The sequence below is a fragment of the Harpia harpyja genome, chromosome 1 (genome assembly GCF_026419915.1).
Source record: "Harpia harpyja isolate bHarHar1 chromosome 1, bHarHar1 primary haplotype, whole genome shotgun sequence".
Taxonomy (NCBI): Eukaryota; Metazoa; Chordata; class Aves; order Accipitriformes; family Accipitridae; genus Harpia; species Harpia harpyja.
The window spans coordinates 49,949,473-49,967,667 of record NC_068940.1 but is presented as its reverse complement, the minus strand read 5'-3'; the positions used below and the strand labels follow the sequence as shown (position 1 = coordinate 49,967,667).

At 36.3% G+C, this 18,195-nt stretch overlaps 1 protein-coding gene across 1 annotated transcript; it reads right to left on the bottom strand.

The window, feature by feature from the left end:
• Positions 1-761: 761 nt before the first annotated feature.
• On the bottom strand, positions 762-17,707 carry NME8 (NME/NM23 family member 8). The gene is made up of 15 exons (XM_052787672.1): positions 17,682-17,707; positions 17,522-17,586; positions 16,468-16,574; positions 15,355-15,426; positions 14,204-14,320; positions 13,530-13,596; positions 11,594-11,673; positions 9,838-9,930; positions 7,196-7,347; positions 5,727-5,905; positions 4,478-4,622; positions 3,671-3,778; positions 2,749-2,900; positions 1,577-1,721; positions 762-984 (listed from the first exon to the last, which is right to left on the bottom strand). The coding sequence occupies exons 1-15, from the start codon at positions 17,705-17,707 to the stop codon at positions 762-764; spliced, it is 1,731 nt and encodes a 576-aa protein (XP_052643632.1).
• Between the last annotated feature and the right edge of the window lie 488 nt (positions 17,708-18,195).

The window sequence follows — 18,195 nt, the reverse complement described above, 5'->3', positions numbered from 1 at the left end:
ACACCCATACTGTTGGCCAATGGGCCCAGGAGCCCCATTTAAACTCACACTTGGGCTTAATCCTTGCTTGAGCTGTTTTGCAGGAATACCTGTCTCTGGCCCTCTTGCCTGTTGTTCCTGACTGGACCCCTGAATGGATCCTGGACCTGGTTCATTATTTGCTTTGTCTGGGATTCTTCATGGACGTGGCTACCCAGTTCTGCTTGGATGCTGTGGGGCTGCGGTTATGCTTGGCTCCTGGCTCCTTCTCCCATGTAGGGCATTCCTACACTTGCTGCTGCTCCCTGCCAATGTTGTAGCAGTGCCTCCACTACCCTTCAGCACTTCTCATTTGTAGGCTGCCTGAACCGGAGGACTTGATCCACATCACAGTGGATGTGTCATTAATAGTGTTTTAATGACCTGCCTTGACCCTGGTTTTTTTAAAGTTGCTATATACAAAACTCCTTAGACTCCTGGAACTATTGGAAAGGTATAAATCTGTTAAAGTGATAAAAGAAAAACTATCTGTGAAGCGTACACAAAGAAATCTTTACTAACATCAAAGTTCTAGCAGGTATTACTTGTTACATTGCTATGCTTTGCAATATGACAAAGCTGATAACAAAAAACTGGCTGATAAAAAAAACCTGGCTGATAAAAAAATGGATGGAGTATAAAAGAAAATATGTCTGCATATATAGTCTTAAATATAGATGGTTGGGTAGACAAATGCATCTAATGACACAAATATCAATTTTCAGAGATTGTATCTTAAGTGTTCAATCTATATCAATCTCTCCAAATATGCACTCAATGCTTTTCAGTGCATGTTCTCTATTAGATGATCCATGAACAGCGTTAGACAAAATATCTTGTGCAAACTGAGCTCGAAGTGATTCAGGAGAGGTCGCTTTTGCCACTTCTGGATCAGTTGGACCCATTAGTTGCCTCCACTCTTCCACAGCATTTTCCTTTGTTAAGATCATTACCACCGATGGGCCCCTGTAAAATCAATATAAGGAAGCTCTTACACTATTCTGAGATGCAGACTTAGCTTTGACTTAGGAGGTACAATGAAGGGTTATGATAAGCATGATGCTATCTGAATTTTGTTAAACTGTTTGAATTTTAAAATTTGTTTCTGAGTGTTTTGTTTAAGACAATATCCTATATTTGAAAGCCAAAAAGATTATGATGATCAGCTATTTGGATTTGGACTTTTTGTCCTAAAAAGATTCTCACCCAATCACTTCTGAAGCAAGACAATGCATACTGTTTTATCAACAGCTATACTAACAGTATTATGAGGAAGATATTTGTCCTACATGGGAAGAACAAGGATTCCATCAGAAGTTAGTTCTTTTTCTGAGAAAAAAATCCAAAATAATAGTCACTATCCATAAGTTTGGAAAGAGTTTTAAATCCTCCTTTTAAAGGAAGAGCATTCTGTGCTAGAAGCCACTAAACTTGCCAGAAAGAGGGACAGAGTGCAAAATCCTTAGCCCACTTTTGATGTAGCATGTTTTGTTGGCAGTGTAAATTCAAAGTTTCATGTACACTTACATATCTCTGTATTGTATAACAAGACACTTACTCAGTCATACACGTCACTAAATGTTCAAAAAAGGGTTTTCCTTTGTGATCCTTATAAAACTGTGTAGCCATTTCACGTGTTAAAGCTTCTTCTTTAATCTTTGAGATGGTAAATCCAGCCTCTTTAACTTTTTGCATAATGTCATCTAGGACAGTAACAAGCAAACTCATTCTTGATTGAAACAGTTTAGATGCAAAAAAATTTAAAAAGTTTAGATGTAAAAAACCACCCCAACTTTAAAAGTTTCAGAAAATACTAGATGCTTTTTTAAAAAAAATCACCAACACCTATTAAAATTCTACTTATCAATCATGGACATACAATCATGGACAATATGACAAACCCTGCAACAGGCCTCTAAAATATACAGAAACCATTGTCATTGCACTAATCCAGCTCTATGCAGGTGACAAACCCAGACTGTTATAAACTATACCAGTAGCACTCACTGTTGTTTCTCACATTGGACAGAATGTGGACTGTAGTTGTAATGCTCTATCACACACCAGCTGGCCTGCTAAAATCAATCTGGATTGTTCCAAGAGGGGGAGAAAGACTCACAAAAGCCAATGATGAATTAACATTGGAAAGGCTACTGAAATTTGTTAGGAGAGAAAAGAAGAATGCCAAGAAGAGGCTTTGGATATAAGGTTTAAAAAAAGTGGCAGCAAAAGTCTTTAAGGTAAGATTCCAAATTGTACAGAGTGTTCTTTTTACTTTGACCTTTCCTCCTCATTCCCATTGTGTAATGGCAAGTTAAACCAAGGATGGGAATGCATCTAATTGAGCAAAGACCCCTTTTGAGTCAGTAGAGATACCTTTCTGAAATAAGTAACATGAATTTGGAAAGCCTCTCTCTTCTTTGACTTAGAAGGATGCTGGGCAGCTACTTTGCCCAAGTACCTGGCTTTTAAACAGTTTAACTTAGCTAAGAACTCTCTCACTTCAATCCACTGCCATTCTTGTAAAGAAAGAGCTATAGGCAGCTTAAGCAAAGAAATTTGAGATCTCAGTATGAATTATGCAAGCCCTATAAAAGCATTTCTCTGTATGGAAAAAATATTTCAGAGAATGAAAAGAATGCATCTGACAGGATTTACTGCAGTGTACCTTGGTAATATTTTGTAGAAATTACATCAGTAGACATAGCCCATACTTTCTAGATCACTTACCTTTATGCTTTTTAGCAGCTGCAGGTTTGATTAATGCCAAAGTGTGCTCCTGAGGGAAGAAGAACTGTAATTCTTTCTGAGCATCATCGGGTGTAGAACTACCATGCAGTTGATCAATAGGTATGTTGTTGACTGCATACTTTGCACGTAAACTAAGTCATTAAAACAGTGAAGTTACTTAAAGGAATAGCCATTTTGAGCTTTAACTATGACTACCCTTAACCCAGTGAATATAAATTAATGTTGATCTGGTGACTTAAGTGCTTGATGATCTCTCTGTAGGAGTAAGAAGCCTTCATTGTCTACAAAAAGAACAATCAACTTTTTAATTAACGACCTGAAATATGAACACCTTTCTTCCCAGCTGTCATCTTGTTATATTTCCAAGATAATACCTGTTCTTTCTTAATGAAACAGCACTTCTGTCAACAACAGGTAAGATGACACCGCAGCAGTTTCTTAGAACAATACAATAAGCAGGTAAAACTAAGATGTCTGTTTATAAAAGGTGTAGGAGAAACTTAAGTCACAAATAAAATATTCTACTCATGCAAAGTTTTCATTAAGCTGAGAAAATAAGCATCTGTTCTAAAAAATAATGGTACTATTTCAAGAAAAAAAAAAGAATGAGATATTACCAATATTATTTCTCTGACTCAAGAGATCTGCTTTCACTTCAATACCCTTTTTTAAACTCAGCTTTTCATTGTGTTTAGCAGCCATTATTTCTGAAAAAACGCTATAGTTTCTATGCGTAATACAACACTTCTTCCAAGAAAAGCTTAACGAACTACAGAAATATGTATCAGTTTCCAGATGATGGCACTATAGCTACACCAGTTGGAGTGTGGTGTTCATTGAGATGAGGAATGTGAAAGTAAATTGGAAGCTGTGAATGATGGTTTACTATTTTAAGTATTACCTGTTCGGATTTTCCTTCATAGCCTCTTCAACAGTCTTTGGGCCTAATAAATCTCTCCAGTGTGCTACTGCATTTTCTCGTGTTAGAGCAAGTATAAGAGTTGGACCACTGCGAAATGGAAAAACTGGCATTAAAAAAAAATATGTAACTCTTTGTAATTTGTAAAAGTAATTTGATTATACATAGTCCAGGCTTGGAAAACGAGCTCTTATACTGGAGGATTTTAAAACCAATATCTGTTTAAACAGATACAGTCTGATAAAAACTTATGGGGCTTAAACATGAATTTAAATTTCACAGTTACTGAATGTTACTACAACAGCAAGAATGTTATAGAATTGGGCTATGTCTTTATCATTAGACATAAAAATGGTGATCAGCTCCAAAGTTTTCGTCCCAGCCATATCCCAACTTCCTCTGAAGGCAATATCCAAACATGATTTATTTTTCCTCCCTGAGGAATCCAGCACACAGCCTGGATGAAGATTTCAGAGCTTTCCTACAGACAACCTAAATGCAGCCTTCCAGAGCAGAGCTCAACTGGTTTCACCAAATCAATGGAATTTGCTGCTGACTTTGACATCATACATACAGAGATGGAATAGCTAGTAATTTTTAAAAACCTCATTTATTTACCTGCTGTACTTGGGAATTACCTCATCTGCAGTTGTCTGATCCTGTTTTCAGTTTTACTAAACTCTCAGATACATGGGTATCTTGTAGCCATGTATCATTCAGGCTAATTAGTCACTGTGAAAATTTCAGTCTTATTTATAGATCCACATTCTCATTATTCATTCAAAGTACCTGGTCATTTGCTCTAGAAGGACTGGGAAGTAGTCTTGATTTTCATGCTCTTTGTAGAATTCACGTGTTTGTTCTTCAGATAGGATTATTTCTTTCTGCATTGCTATTTTGAAGCCATCGTCCTTTATTCTTTGCAGGACAGAATCTGTTTAATATATTGAAATAACGCTACATTGCATCCATTCATTAATTTGCACATTTGCGAAGAAATGACATGGGCTTTCCAAGTATAATGTTAAATTTTTACAGGTGAATTAATTTCCTAATTGAAGAACAGAAAACTAACTTAAAGCAACTGCTGGAGGGCTTCAGTAGTTGCCTGGACACTCAGAATGCTGATGCTTACCTTCTTAAGGCTTTCTCTCACTTCAGAAACCTCAGTAGGAACTCCTGACTGAGAAATATGATATGTGTTACTATCACCAAGGGAAGGTCTAAGGTTTGAATAGGTGGATATTCATTTAACTAAGTCTTACAAGACCACATGTGTAAGTAAGCAGTATTTGGCACAAGACAAAAACGACTCTATAATTACCTACACTGCAGAACTGCTGCTCTAAGCACCATACTAGATAACAATCAAGAAAATAAATACACAAGGAGAGGTCAAGATTGTAGTCTTTAAGATCTCTGTGTATAGGTTATTTCAAGTACAGAGGTCCTCAAGTTATAAATAAAAATGCTATCTAGAATCTAGGAAGAAATGCAAATATATGCCCGAGAAGAAAAGTAAACTTGTTTGGATGGAGCTTCATGCAAATGGGGTAGATTTTTTGATACAATCTGTAAAATGTTGTCTGTGTAGACTTGCCCTTGTGCAGCACTACCTTGTGCAGCACAGAACACCCTGGGTCAGATCTTTTTCACCTTTCCACTGATCTACTTTGGACCTGCCATACAAGAATAATACCAGCTACTTTATTATGGTGGGAAGTATGATCCCCTATGCTATACTTTTAAAATGCTAGCTTCTCTGAGAGGTCTTCTAGAAACATTCCATCCAAATATACAATCTAAAGACGTTCTTGAAAAATCAACCAAAGGAACAAAATAGCATTGCCAATTACATTCTCAATATATCAAAACCATTAACCATGTAACTTTTTTCCTGACAAAGATTACTGTTGACTTAATGCTAGGGAGACAATATAACCTAAGAGCATTTCATTAATAGAGTCAGAATTTTTAAAATTCAAAATATGAGACTTTTTCTAGACCCTAGATAGAAAATGTAGTTATTAACACTTACGTCGTCTTTCCTTTAAGAGAGAAGGTCTAATTAAGGCCAAAGTCTTTTCAACCTTTTGGTCTGTCCTCTTTATTCCAAAATTTGGGAAAAAGAAGGCAAGTTGTCTACTGGCATCTTCTACACTGTCTTGCACATCACATACATTCAATATACTCTCAGTTTCATGGGTTCCTTCCAACCTAATGAGACACAAAGTAATACAGTATTTAAATCACTGCATGCATTGTGTTAACAGTTGACTTCTTGAAGATGTACTTTCTTAAAGTTTAGTGAAACATAAGAATAGAATGCTAAACTAAGTTTTTATTAAATTCAGATTCATGACTAATGTTTCTGAGAAGATAATTATTAATCGTCTCAAAAAGTGCCTTGTCATGTGCTATGAAAGAGAAATCTCAGCCATGCAGCTTTTCTAATTCCCCTCTAGCTTATTAAAAATAGTCTCTCTGTTTCATGAGACAGAATTACTACTGACAAGTGTACAGTGTATCATGAATGATCAATAAAAGGATTGTGCTTAATTCATGTACAGCATGATCATAAAAACGATAGCACTACAGAATTGTCTTTAACAGAGATACTTCTCCTTGTTACTTGCCTTTATTTCTAAGGTTTATTTAGCTACATAAATACAGTCATTCTTGGCCACTTACAGAAAATGCAATATTCCCCAGTTGTACTAAATTAATGCAGAAAGGGATACAGCAGATATCAACAAAAATATCAATTATTATGGCAAGTTCTTTTTTGGAACAGTATTTAAATTCATGTTGCTTTAAGTAAATCTCTTGTCTAAATATAAAACTCGATCCAATATTCGAATTCTTGTGAACACTGTCTTTATTGTCTGATTCTGTGTATGCAACTATCATCCTTTTTAAAATTCTCTAAATACTTGGCATAGGAGAAAAACAGACATTTCAAGATACCATGGTTGTGAACAGCTAATCCTTACAATTTTTTATGCATCTTGGGAGGGGGAACAAAACCCCAAACCGTCCCACTTGTTTGCAGGCTTTTACAGAGTGGTCCCAGGGAGCACAGCACGATTCAGGTGTCCCCTGTCTCCCTTGGGCCACATCTACAGCTTCCCAGCATACATAGGAGTAAACATGGGCAATGCTGGCAGTCACTTTGTCTGGGTGAACTAGTATGAAGTGGAATTGCATGGACTACACCAGCTTTGAAGTGTAGCACTGTTCCCATTCAAGGCTAGTTCTGAAACAGCAAGAGATCAGTGCCCTTTGCTTGTCACCTTTACCTAGGAAGCATGGAGTTTCTGTGTTCCCACAGGAACTGCGATTGCATGGCTAGTGGTAGACCCGTGAAGGACCAGGTGAAGAACTCTGCTTGCTCCCTGAACGCTGTGAACCAGGGGAACATGAGCGTCCATAAGAATGTGCCTTGGTTTATGGTGTGCTCTGAATGCTGTAACTGAATCACATATACACATTTTCACTGGGAGTTACCTGTCTGGCTTCTCAGGCTCATCAGGCGCACTCTCACTCGATTGATGTAGTTCTTTCCAGTGAGGAATAGCATCAGTTGCTTCTTTTTTAGTGATTACCAAAACGTGGCATGGTCCACTCATCATGAATTGAACAAAATCATCAAAATCAGGCTAAAAAACATACGTTTTCCCCAATGACTTGCTGGAACTCTGAGTTTATCATCAGAAATGAGACAACCATCCTGTTCAAATCAACTCATAATTCCTGTTCTAAAATGGCATTCACATACATTACTCAAAACCCTGTCAAATTGTTTGGGAAGTTTTTTGATCAATCATTTGAGGCAACAACATTTTAAAATGTCTAAAACAAAATTAACTGAGATAAAGGAAGTCATGGAACTACACGAAGCAAACACCACATGTTCTTCCAGGTTAAAATGCAAATGACAGGAGTGAAGAGAATGATCTAGAAATTCGATGTGCTCAAATGCTACGCTTGCAGTAGCACATATAGTGTGACATAACAAACTGCAATACAGTTCCACGAATAATTTTTGAAACTAAAAATCATGTAGCTGGCTGTAAATATAGAACACTGAGATACTTGCAAGACATTTGTAGGCTTTTCTTTCATTCTCTTTGCTATGTTCTTTTCACTCCCTTCAGTTTCAACCTTCAATCCTATAAATGTACATTTTCATCAGAAAATAACTTTTGAAGCTGTTGTGAGTTTTTAATATTTTTTCCTTGTATGTCATCTTTTCCTTCAATATTGTGAATTTTCTCAAATATCTTCTCCTTTTAAATATTTGACTAAATCTTTTCTTTACCAGTCACCCTCATCTGACTGTGTATGATACATTTTTCCTTTAATAATACAAGTATGAAATATTCACATGTATGCTTTCAATTCATTGCTTTTCTCTTTCAATTATCTTCATATCTATGCATACACTTAACCCATTTCACAAGATGAACAAACTCAAAAGATACAGAATGAATGCACGTACAAGAACATTTAGTACGACATATAAAGGGAGTATTTATACTGTTGTGTCTTCAAAAGTACACTTGCTTATGTTAGAAGAAATAGGTGTGGCTATTAGATTTGGCTGTCCTGGATCACCCAGCTGCATCATTAGAAAGAAACAATTTCTGCTTCCAGTTATATCTGAAGTTCTATTGCCTTGAGTCTCCATTCTGTTAAAATAGGCAGCCTCTGGACCTTCAGCAAGCTTGCAGAGTATTAAACTGGGAATAATTTTGCCCACTGAGCACAAAGGAATTTATATTCTATTTTGTCACGTTAACATAATTATTTTTCAGCCTAAAATTACACTTAAAGAATGGCAAGTAATTGGCTCCTCAATATGCATAGGGCCCTCTGGACCACTTCTTATAGTTTATAGTAGTTTTGTTATTCTACCTGTCCTGATGGAGATCTGCTGTGGTGTAGTAGTGCTGCCATGTATCAAGCATTGCATGCTTCTCTCTCTTTGTTCCTCCCACGTCTCCCTCTACACCTAACTAATCTCAAATTTGGCTGCTGTTCTCACGAAGATGACTTATTTTTACCTCCATTTCAAAACTGCCTCTGTCTAAACTACAATCCCAACTTTGCCAAAACCAAGCTCTTCATGACTCCTTACAAGCTCTCCCTGTTACTTCCTTTCTAAACCATAGGGCAGCCATCTGGTGATTATTATCAGATTTCTTTTCTCCCTCTGGCTTCAGCAGGAACCGTCTTGTCTCACTCTCATTCATTTGGAATGCCACAAGAACACTTTCCCAGCTTCTTTTGGTTACCCTTTCATTGATCTCTTCCATTGGTCCTTCTAATAATATCAAACAAACTAGTTGTCTGCATATAATTCCAGCCTCTATCTTACACAGATCTTAAATAGGAGAAGGTATAAATATTTGCTAAGCAGCTTCATTTTTGTGATTCAGATCCTTCTGTATAGTTAACTTTAGCTATCATACTGCCAAAGCACTTGACAATATCCAGGTGATAGTTTGCTAGACCACTGCCATTTAGTGGTGAGCAATATAATTTCATTGTTTTCTTGAACTTTCTGTCTGTTCTTAGCTATTTGTTGTCCCCTAATATAGGATAGGGCCAGAAAAATAAACTTCAATGGAGATGCTTTCTTTTTCTGCCTGTGCATGTGCTTATTCCTAGTACTACCCCATGATAAAAGCTGTAAAGAAGAAAAAACGTAATATATACTGCCACTTATTTTCTGGCTGGAAGAGTACATGTCAAATAGATACATACTGTCATACAGATGACACTGGATTTTGGTAACGTGCTACATTTCAGCACTGAACAGCCTATGTTTAGGGCCATGACTAAGGGTCATACACATTCTAATAACAGAAAGGACTACAAAATCTTTTGGTATTTAATTGGAGTTCAGTTTAATTCAGGTGGAATGTTACAGTGCTACCAAGCCATATTTTTACGAATCGGTAAGAAAAAAAGAGAGATACTACCTCCTTTTTTCTGATAATATCTGCTTTTTTCTGTGTACAAAGTCTACATTAAGTCAGTTCTTCGACATACTAAAAATTGACAAGACAGAGATTTGCGAACACATATAGCTACAATTATATGTTTTACCTGTTCCTTTTGTTTAGCTTTTAGTTTGTTTTTACCTGTTCTTTATTTCGGGCATAGAACACTCTGATCTGCTCTTCAGTTAGCATTTTCTCTTCTGCTGCTTCAATGTCAAATCCTGCATCTCTAATCTGCAATTATTCAGTTATTACTTGGTGGCATTTGAAAATGGATATATACAAAATCATATGTTATTCTAAATCTAAAGATTGATTTTGGAAGCTATCTTAAGTTTAAAATTCTCTGAAATATTGCAAATATAACTGCTACATTTGCCTAAACTGAAGTTCCAGCTTTTCAAAGCACTTCACTAAATTCAGGATTATAATGCTCACTAAGTTAATGTTTGTGAAAAATACAGTGCAGTTCAATGTATGTATTCCTTCAGTAGTTAATAATCCCTTTTATTTAACATTGAATAAACTCATTTTAACCATTGTGAGTGATTAACATGCAACCACTTCTAAAAATGTTACTATAACCAGTATTATAATCATAGTAGTCATATAAATGTGTACTTGTCAACAGTTGTTGTATTAGGCTAAACTACTTGGCTTTAGAAAGAGCAAATAAACAAAAATGAAATGTATTTTATGATTATCAATTTTAAGTTACATTACTGCACTAAATTCAAGTATGTGTAAGAGATGGACACTTACATGACTTATATCAAAATTCATAGTCCACTGGTATGAGGTTTATACCACATACTGATATTTAAACAACAAAGGCACTGCCCAGCCCCAGTACTGATCACATGCCAATATTAATCTGCTTACCAGCACTTTGCTCTTTAAAAGCCCCTATGATGCTGCTGAGTGTTTCCAGACTGCCTTGACAAGGCTGAGTGTGGAAACAGTACGGGTACACACCTCATAAGGCAGTGCAAAGGCAAAGCCAAGGAGCAGCTGCCCAGCTCCAGCTAAATTGCTTTCAAGCACAGCCTGCTTTTTTTGCCTTTACTGAGCTTCTTTCCTTTCTGGCCAAGGTAGAGTAATTGCAGAAACAACCTATACAGCACTCCGGTTTTCCTTCCTGCAAAAGTCACTGGCCCTGCCATAATCCTTTTTAAAATTAGCATAATTTTATCTTGATATCTAGTGTTATGAGGCATATTTTTTAACAGAAACAGTGAGAAATTCCTGTAATTGCAATGAGCATTACTATTGTATCATATTCTGGAAAGCAAAAGAATTTTACTTTCACTGTGTGATGGCTAAAACAAATACTGAATTCTTGGACGCACCCTGGCATACTTGCTGGAATCACATTCTTCACTGCATGAACAAATATTGCACTACTGACAAATATTAGTGTACAATTACTAGTGCACATGAATTAGCCTTATCATCTACACACATATATTGTCACATCTGTCTGCGCACACACTCTCTCTTCCATAAGAAACTGGTTAGTTGATTTTTGTGTGCCTACAATTCTTTAAGATGCTATGTGAAGAATTAACTTCACCACCACAATCTCTAGTTCTTGTTTCTATTGTGATATGAGGGAAAAAAGACACTTTTCTGTTTGCAGATTTGATGTGTCGCTGATCGGCACGGTATAAATCAGTCACACCTCATCTACTGACATAAAATATTAAACCAATAGTATCAATCTGAACACCATATTATTTCAGGTCAAAATTATAATGCTTTTATCATCCTTATCAGAGAAGCATTAACAGATCTTGTTCTAAAGCCTGGGCATAAATTAGGATCTACTTAATCTTACATCTTGCTACTACGCATCTTAACTAAATAGGATGAATGAATCTTTTCAAATTCTGTCTACCTTTTGTTTAATTTCTTCTATGCGTCCCTTTAAGACATCATCAGGTTTTAGAAGTCCAACAGAATATCTGACTACTACTTCTGGAAAAGGGAAAAAATCATGTGTCAATGAATACATTTATCAAAATAAATACACAACTAAATTTTCCATTAGTTACAAGTGGGTTTCTCTAAATAATTCTCCATTTTAATATTGAGATGGCCAAACAGTGGTTCCAAAAAATAAGGGACTCCAGAACTTAAAGCATGTCTTGGAGTGCAGGACCATCCTTGGCCATCCCTGGAATCCACATTCCTGATGAACCACTGGTGTTTTGGGTAATATGGTGGAGAAATGGTTCGCATGCAGCTAGGTGTGGTGGAAAAACTGCAGTTTAAAATGGATGCTTTGTCTACGGAGCTCTGTATGTACAAGACTAGAAATTTGAAAGGAATGAATATTACTAAGGAAAATTCACTAAAGTGAAAATCTGTATGAATATTGGAGATTTCCAGTAAAATACACATTTCTTGTCATAGTAGATGTTTGTTTCCTTGGATTGTGGATGCTGAAGTAACACATGCTTGCTAACACAATCTAATGTTTATAAAACAACAGGTGTTCCTGGTTGTAGACATACTGTTACAACATCCGTAACGTACAGATCCCTGCAAAATGACAGAAAGCGGTCAGAAGAGAACATAAACTACATCATCTTTGCAGAATGTGAAGTGTACAGTTAAGCATTAGAATGTAATTCAATCAGATCCCAAACACTGTAGAAGAACTTAATGATAGCTCTGTCAGAAACACCAGGCTACTACTTTGTTTCCTGTACTAGAAAACACTCATAGGCACCTGCATGTGGTAAGGAAAATATTCCCACAAAATGTCAGTGTATTATGGCTTCTGAAGGATCCCTTAACCTCAAGCTGAACCCAAGCTGCAAACTCTGTTCCCTGATTTTGTTGCACATTTAGGTTCCATTGATTAGTGTGAAGTCTGTATATAATTGCTGAAGGATTTGTGATACTGTACGACTAGATCTCAGAGGGTTTATGAGAAAAAAAATAGGCTAAAGCTGAGGTCAGGAATATGTCACTTGAACCATACAATAAAGAAGGCATGAAGAGGAAGAAGGGACATGACTTAATCCGCGACTGTGATCTAATGCCTTCTTACATGAAAAAAAAAAGGCAAGATCAAGAAGAAGGAGAGGATGGAGGAGTTTATTCCATCTCAATGTTGCCGAATGGCATTCTGTGTATACATGAAGTAGTAGGAAGCTTCAGTAGCCACAGATAACAATAAGAATAGAAAAGATGTAGGTCCCAGCTCATGACAAGCCTGAGATAAATCATAGACATGAAACTCACAAACAGAATGGTGCTTATTTTTCCACCTTTTTGGAACCTTATCCTACTATTGTGGATTTATGCTCATATGTAAGTCTGTTCTTTAGCTCTTTAATCTGGTGAAAGTTAATTAAAAATAATCTGAGATACAAGGCATGCCATTCCTTCAGATTAACTCTTCCAATCCTCTCAGGTTGCCCCCATCTTGGTATTCCTGCAGAACATCCAAGGGTTAACAAACACCACCTCAACAAAAGTGCATAGCTAACACAGGGACTGTGTAGAAGTGACTTTCAGGCATTGGTTTTACACAAGAAAATTTCCTGGCACAGAGCACTGCTGCTATGTGCCAGGGACCTGAAGTATGAAGGTTCCCAAAGAGGGGGTGAAAATACTAATGATGACAGTCCGATATCTTAATTCCTTACAGAAGAAAGCTTCCCCTCCGTTTGATATCCTCAATCATAGCCTCTCATATTATTAACTCAATCAAAGGGAGGTCTGTTAGTGCTGGACATACCCAATTCTTAATCAAATAACTAAAAAGACATTTGTTCTTTTTCTTTCTGTTAACATTTCTAAAATAAATCAAATATATTTACCCTCAGGTACAGGCTCCTCAAGAGTCTCTTCCGACGATTTCTCTTCTAGGAAAACAAGTTCATCTACCTTAAGTAACTGCAAATAGAGTAAAAGTACATCACCAGTGCAAAACTAAAGTCACCAAACAGATTGTCAGATCTTTACAACATTTTTAGTTTAACCTAAGATCATCTTTGCTACCCTGGAAAGCAAGCAATTCTAAGAAAGACCTTGGGTTAGCCTCATTTTCCTTAACTGAGCTACAGTTTCTTAAAGTTTCCTTTTACTGTAAGTGGAGTTCTTTGATCTCCATTTTCACTCAAAACAAGCAGTAAGACATGATTATTTCCCATGTCTGTATTTGTTCCATATGATGTATTGCTATTAAGTTATATATGAACAATACTTAGTCCTGAAAGAAAAAAGATGACTAGAACTTTTACGTGTTAGTGACATTTTGTCCATCTCTCCATTCCTTGCATTAACAGGCTAACCTGTAAATTTCTTAAGCTTTTATAAAGTACCATTTAACGGAAATTTCTAAAAAAAAACCCCCTCATATATGTCACTTTACTGTTAAGAAAAAAATACAAAAAATTAAACATTACCAAACCCACTATCACAGGCATTTAGAGAAACCATGTAAGTGTAATAAAAATACTCATTTATATTTAAATATCTGTTTTGTGAGTACCTCGTCACGTTCCTTCTGTCCAGCTGCAATTTCCCTCTCTTCTTGCACTAGCTCTGTTATTTTCTTACTTATAAGAGGAGCATTTACACCTCTCACTATTGTAATAATTTTGCCATTCTGTAAAAGAGAAAATAATACTCTTGGTGAGTTCTCGTCACTTAGTTTACACATTTATTTAAGTTTTGGAACATGCTATATCTCACTATTTTTTCCAGCAACAGGACTACTTCCTATGCCCACTGAAGTGAATACCAAAGCTACTACTGCCTCTACTAGTTCAGGATGAACCTTTCTTGTTTTACTTCCTCCCTTCCTTCTCCACCTAATTTTCCATGTTTATTTCTAGGCTCATCATTAATAGTACAGTCAGAAGTAAATGCAAATACAGAATTTACTAGCTCTTAATTTCTGTAACATGGAGTTTTCTATCTTTTTATTTGTGTTACGTTTTTCAGTGGGTGCTCTACCACATTCAGGCACACCATACTGAAGCTAACTACTGGTGATCAAAGATACTGCTAACTTCACTTGGCAGCATTCAGATTCAAACCTGAAAGTGTCCCAAAAGTAGCGTTGTTCTTGGCCCCTAGTTGTGGGAATTCAAATTGTAGCACCCTGAAGTCAAAAAACCCACCGCCTCCTAAGTGAGCAGTGTTCTACAGTGGAGTCCTAGCAGAACAATCCTCCTGTATCCATCAGTGAGAGATAATAAATATATTATTAATTGTTGCACTTGCACAGGTGTGAGAAATGCAATTTTATTTGTTTCTCTTAAAAACCTGAAAGTGGCAGGAAATGTAAAGTCTTTTTCCCTGAGGGAAAGTGTGCATAAAATGGTCATTTTGGTGTAGGCACTTTATGTGAGGCAACCCTGGAAAAAACTTACATGCATTTCTCACTAAGTAACTACCAAAACTGTGGCTACCACAAATCTTCTGTGGCTGTATGTGCAGCAGCCACAACAAAAATGTGCTCGAGAACCACAGATTTCAGCATGGGAAACAGCCTCAAGTAAACATCTGATGGTATGATCCTACATACTGTAAAATGTAAAGATCTGATTTATACAGCTTCACATTTCTTTTTAATCTACTGAAAAATTAAAGCAAAAGTAGGCAGCACATTAAAAGAAACTGATGTGATGTACTTACAACACAAAAAAGAAAGACAGGTTCACATTTATTCCTAAATGGTTGCAGAGTTGGAATGCTGTCAGCCTCTGCCTGAAGTCAGATGAAAAAGATTATTTAAAGTGTGTATATGTATGCATATATATATATATATAAAACATTTTGCCTGCAAGAAAACTGCAGTCTTATATACTTTGGTGTTACACACTCAAACTGCAGTCTTAAACACAAATAGCAGTCCTTATGGCACTTGCTGGTGATGAAGAAAGAAAGGGTTTGGTAACATGGGATTGGCCTCCCTTCGTATTACAGCAGCTAATCATGAAAAATACCTTATCCTAATACTGTTTTCCCTTGTAGGTTACAATAACATACATAAATGAGGAAGTAGTCCACACAGTCTTGATGGAAGAGGTTATCCACTGTATTAAGTTCTTTGTGATGTGGTCAACTGTATGAAAGCACTTGAGATTATCTCTGAACATAACTGCCTGCTTTTCTGTGTATAAAAAATACATGTATTTTCTGCAAAAAATGCCTTGATCAGGCAATTGAAAGTTTTCAGTAACATGAAAAAGGATGAGCTTGGTCAATATCTGGGAGGAACTGAATCTGTGAAACAAATTGATCTACTTTAAATATGATGTATACCTCCTATTTTATACTGCTAGTGTAGAGGAATATTTTTACTACTACAGTTTCATGATAATTTATTTTTCAATTCCCCCTTTTTGTTCTCTTAAAAATGAAATACAAGGGAATATTTGGGAAAAAGATGTAACAGCATTTTTCAGGGATGTAAGAATTTTAAATGTGATAATCCATAATGTGGAGACTTAAAACTAAAAATCATGTAGTCTGGCTTTTGAATGTTTCTGCGATCTTATCAAGGAAAACAAGTTGTGGGATATTGGCTCCCTTTCTATTATAGCTCCTTCCATACTTATTACCATTTCTATTCTACCTCTAAACAAAGTCTGACGAGAAGATATGCAGAAGAAGAGGCAAGCAGGCCAAAATTATGATGACTCAGTATAAGGACAGTAAAATGAAAGCTCTGTATATGCAGACAGATAAAAAGATATATTTAAAATAAAACGTAAATAAAGTTCCATACAGAATTCACATTCTTACCACTGCAAAATGCAACACATCATCTTCACCAAATTCGTTCTTCAGTTTTCTGAATAAATTCACCACAGCTTTGCAAGGACCACACCAAGCTTGATACACATCTATCACTAAAATGTAATAGTTTGGAATTACAAAGAGATGACTTGTGGAACTTATAAAAGGAGACACATTTATGAGTGTGTTGGAACAGTACTGGGAAGGCGTTCACATGCATCTTTCAGTCCTCTTCTCGTCAATGAATGAATGTATCATGAATACATCAATGTATTCAGTGGATACATCACGGTTTCCTCTTTTATTTCAATTATTTTTGACATCTACAACCTACTTCACAATACTGTTTGAGATGATTAATCCAAACAGCTACATTTCTCTCATATTCCTTTTCCTTTTAATTTTTCTTTTTCTGTTTCCACTGTTGGGTTTTCATTCTTATCTAGATCTGTATTCTACAGGATTTTTACCTCCCTGAGCCCATGAAGATCATTTCTTTCCCATTATTATTCGTCTGTACATATGATCCCATTACAGATTTGTTCCTTCTACCCAAACACAATTCCTAGGAGACCTAGGAGACATTGTTATTGGACTGAGCAAACTGAAAACGGGATAATACACATCATAGGACATGCGCTCTCAGGAATGCTGACCAATTAACTGCTAAGTACAACTGTACAGTACTAATTTAGTCTGTTCAAGATTTTAGTGAAAAACTTCCACAAAAGTGCCCAACCCCCTACCATATAGAAAACCATATCAGAAAGGTATTTTCTAAACATTGGTGTATAACAGTGGATAAAATAATGGATAATATGATTTGTGAAAAGTACTTATCATAGATGACAGTTTATATTCATAACAGAATATAGAGATTTATAAATATATTAATATAGCCGTTCTTTAAGAGATAATACAGCACTAGTCTAGATTTATGACAAGTATCTATTAAAGACGATATGATATATAAGTATGAAAAACTGTACATATCTTCATGAGACATTGAACTGTACATATCTTCATGAGACATTGAACAGAAAATAGTAACAGTTAGTACCTACTACACCTCTTGTCAGCAACATTTCATCCCACTGGTTTTGATTGGTTATTATGGCCTGAAATAAAATGATTTGTCATTTTAACATCTTAAAAAGGCAGGAAAAAAAAATCTATTAATCTCTAGAATTGTTCAAGTAATTAGGATGTATAGCTGGAACTGGATTTCTTTCTTCTTGCCTGCCATTTCCCTGTGATTGTAGGAAACATATCGAAATATGAAGCACATTTAACAGTTTTTTAAAAGAACATGTGACATGCAGAACTGATTTATATGGTTTTCAAAACAGCACTGCCTTCTGATTCTCTTAAAAATTAACTCAACTGAAGCCCCTACAACAATGGCAGTTAACACCCCACGCCAGACTTCCGTGTAGCAATATACAATTTATTTGCAAAACCCACATAGCACAGGAAATAGAATAAAATTTAGTTTCTTAATCTGTTAGGGTCTGTCGTGGTTTCAGCCCAGCCGGTAACAAAGCACCACGCAGCCGCTCGCTCACTGCTCCCCCCGCCCCAGCCCCGGTGGGATGAGGAGAAAATACAAAGAAACGCTCGTGGGTCGAGACAAGGACTGGGAGGGATCACTCACCACTTATGGTCACGGGCAAAAGACAGGCTCAACTTGGGGAAGAAGACAAAATCAATTTGATTTACTACAAGTCAAAACAA

What these genes read in the sequence shown, in the direction of transcription:
- NME8 (XM_052787672.1), bottom strand. Translation starts at nt 17,707, where the DNA reads ATGGCAGGCAAGAAGAAAGAAATCCA. An exon ending in TAGAAGAAATTAAACAAAAG is followed by an intron (nt 9,931 to 11,593) that starts GTAGACAGAATT and finishes GAATAATTGCAG; the next exon opens with ATTAGAGATGCAGGATTTGA. An exon ending in ATGCCCGAAATAAAGAACAG is followed by an intron (nt 7,348 to 9,837) that starts GTAAAAACAAAC and finishes TATGTTTTTTAG; the next exon opens with CCTGATTTTGATGATTTTGT.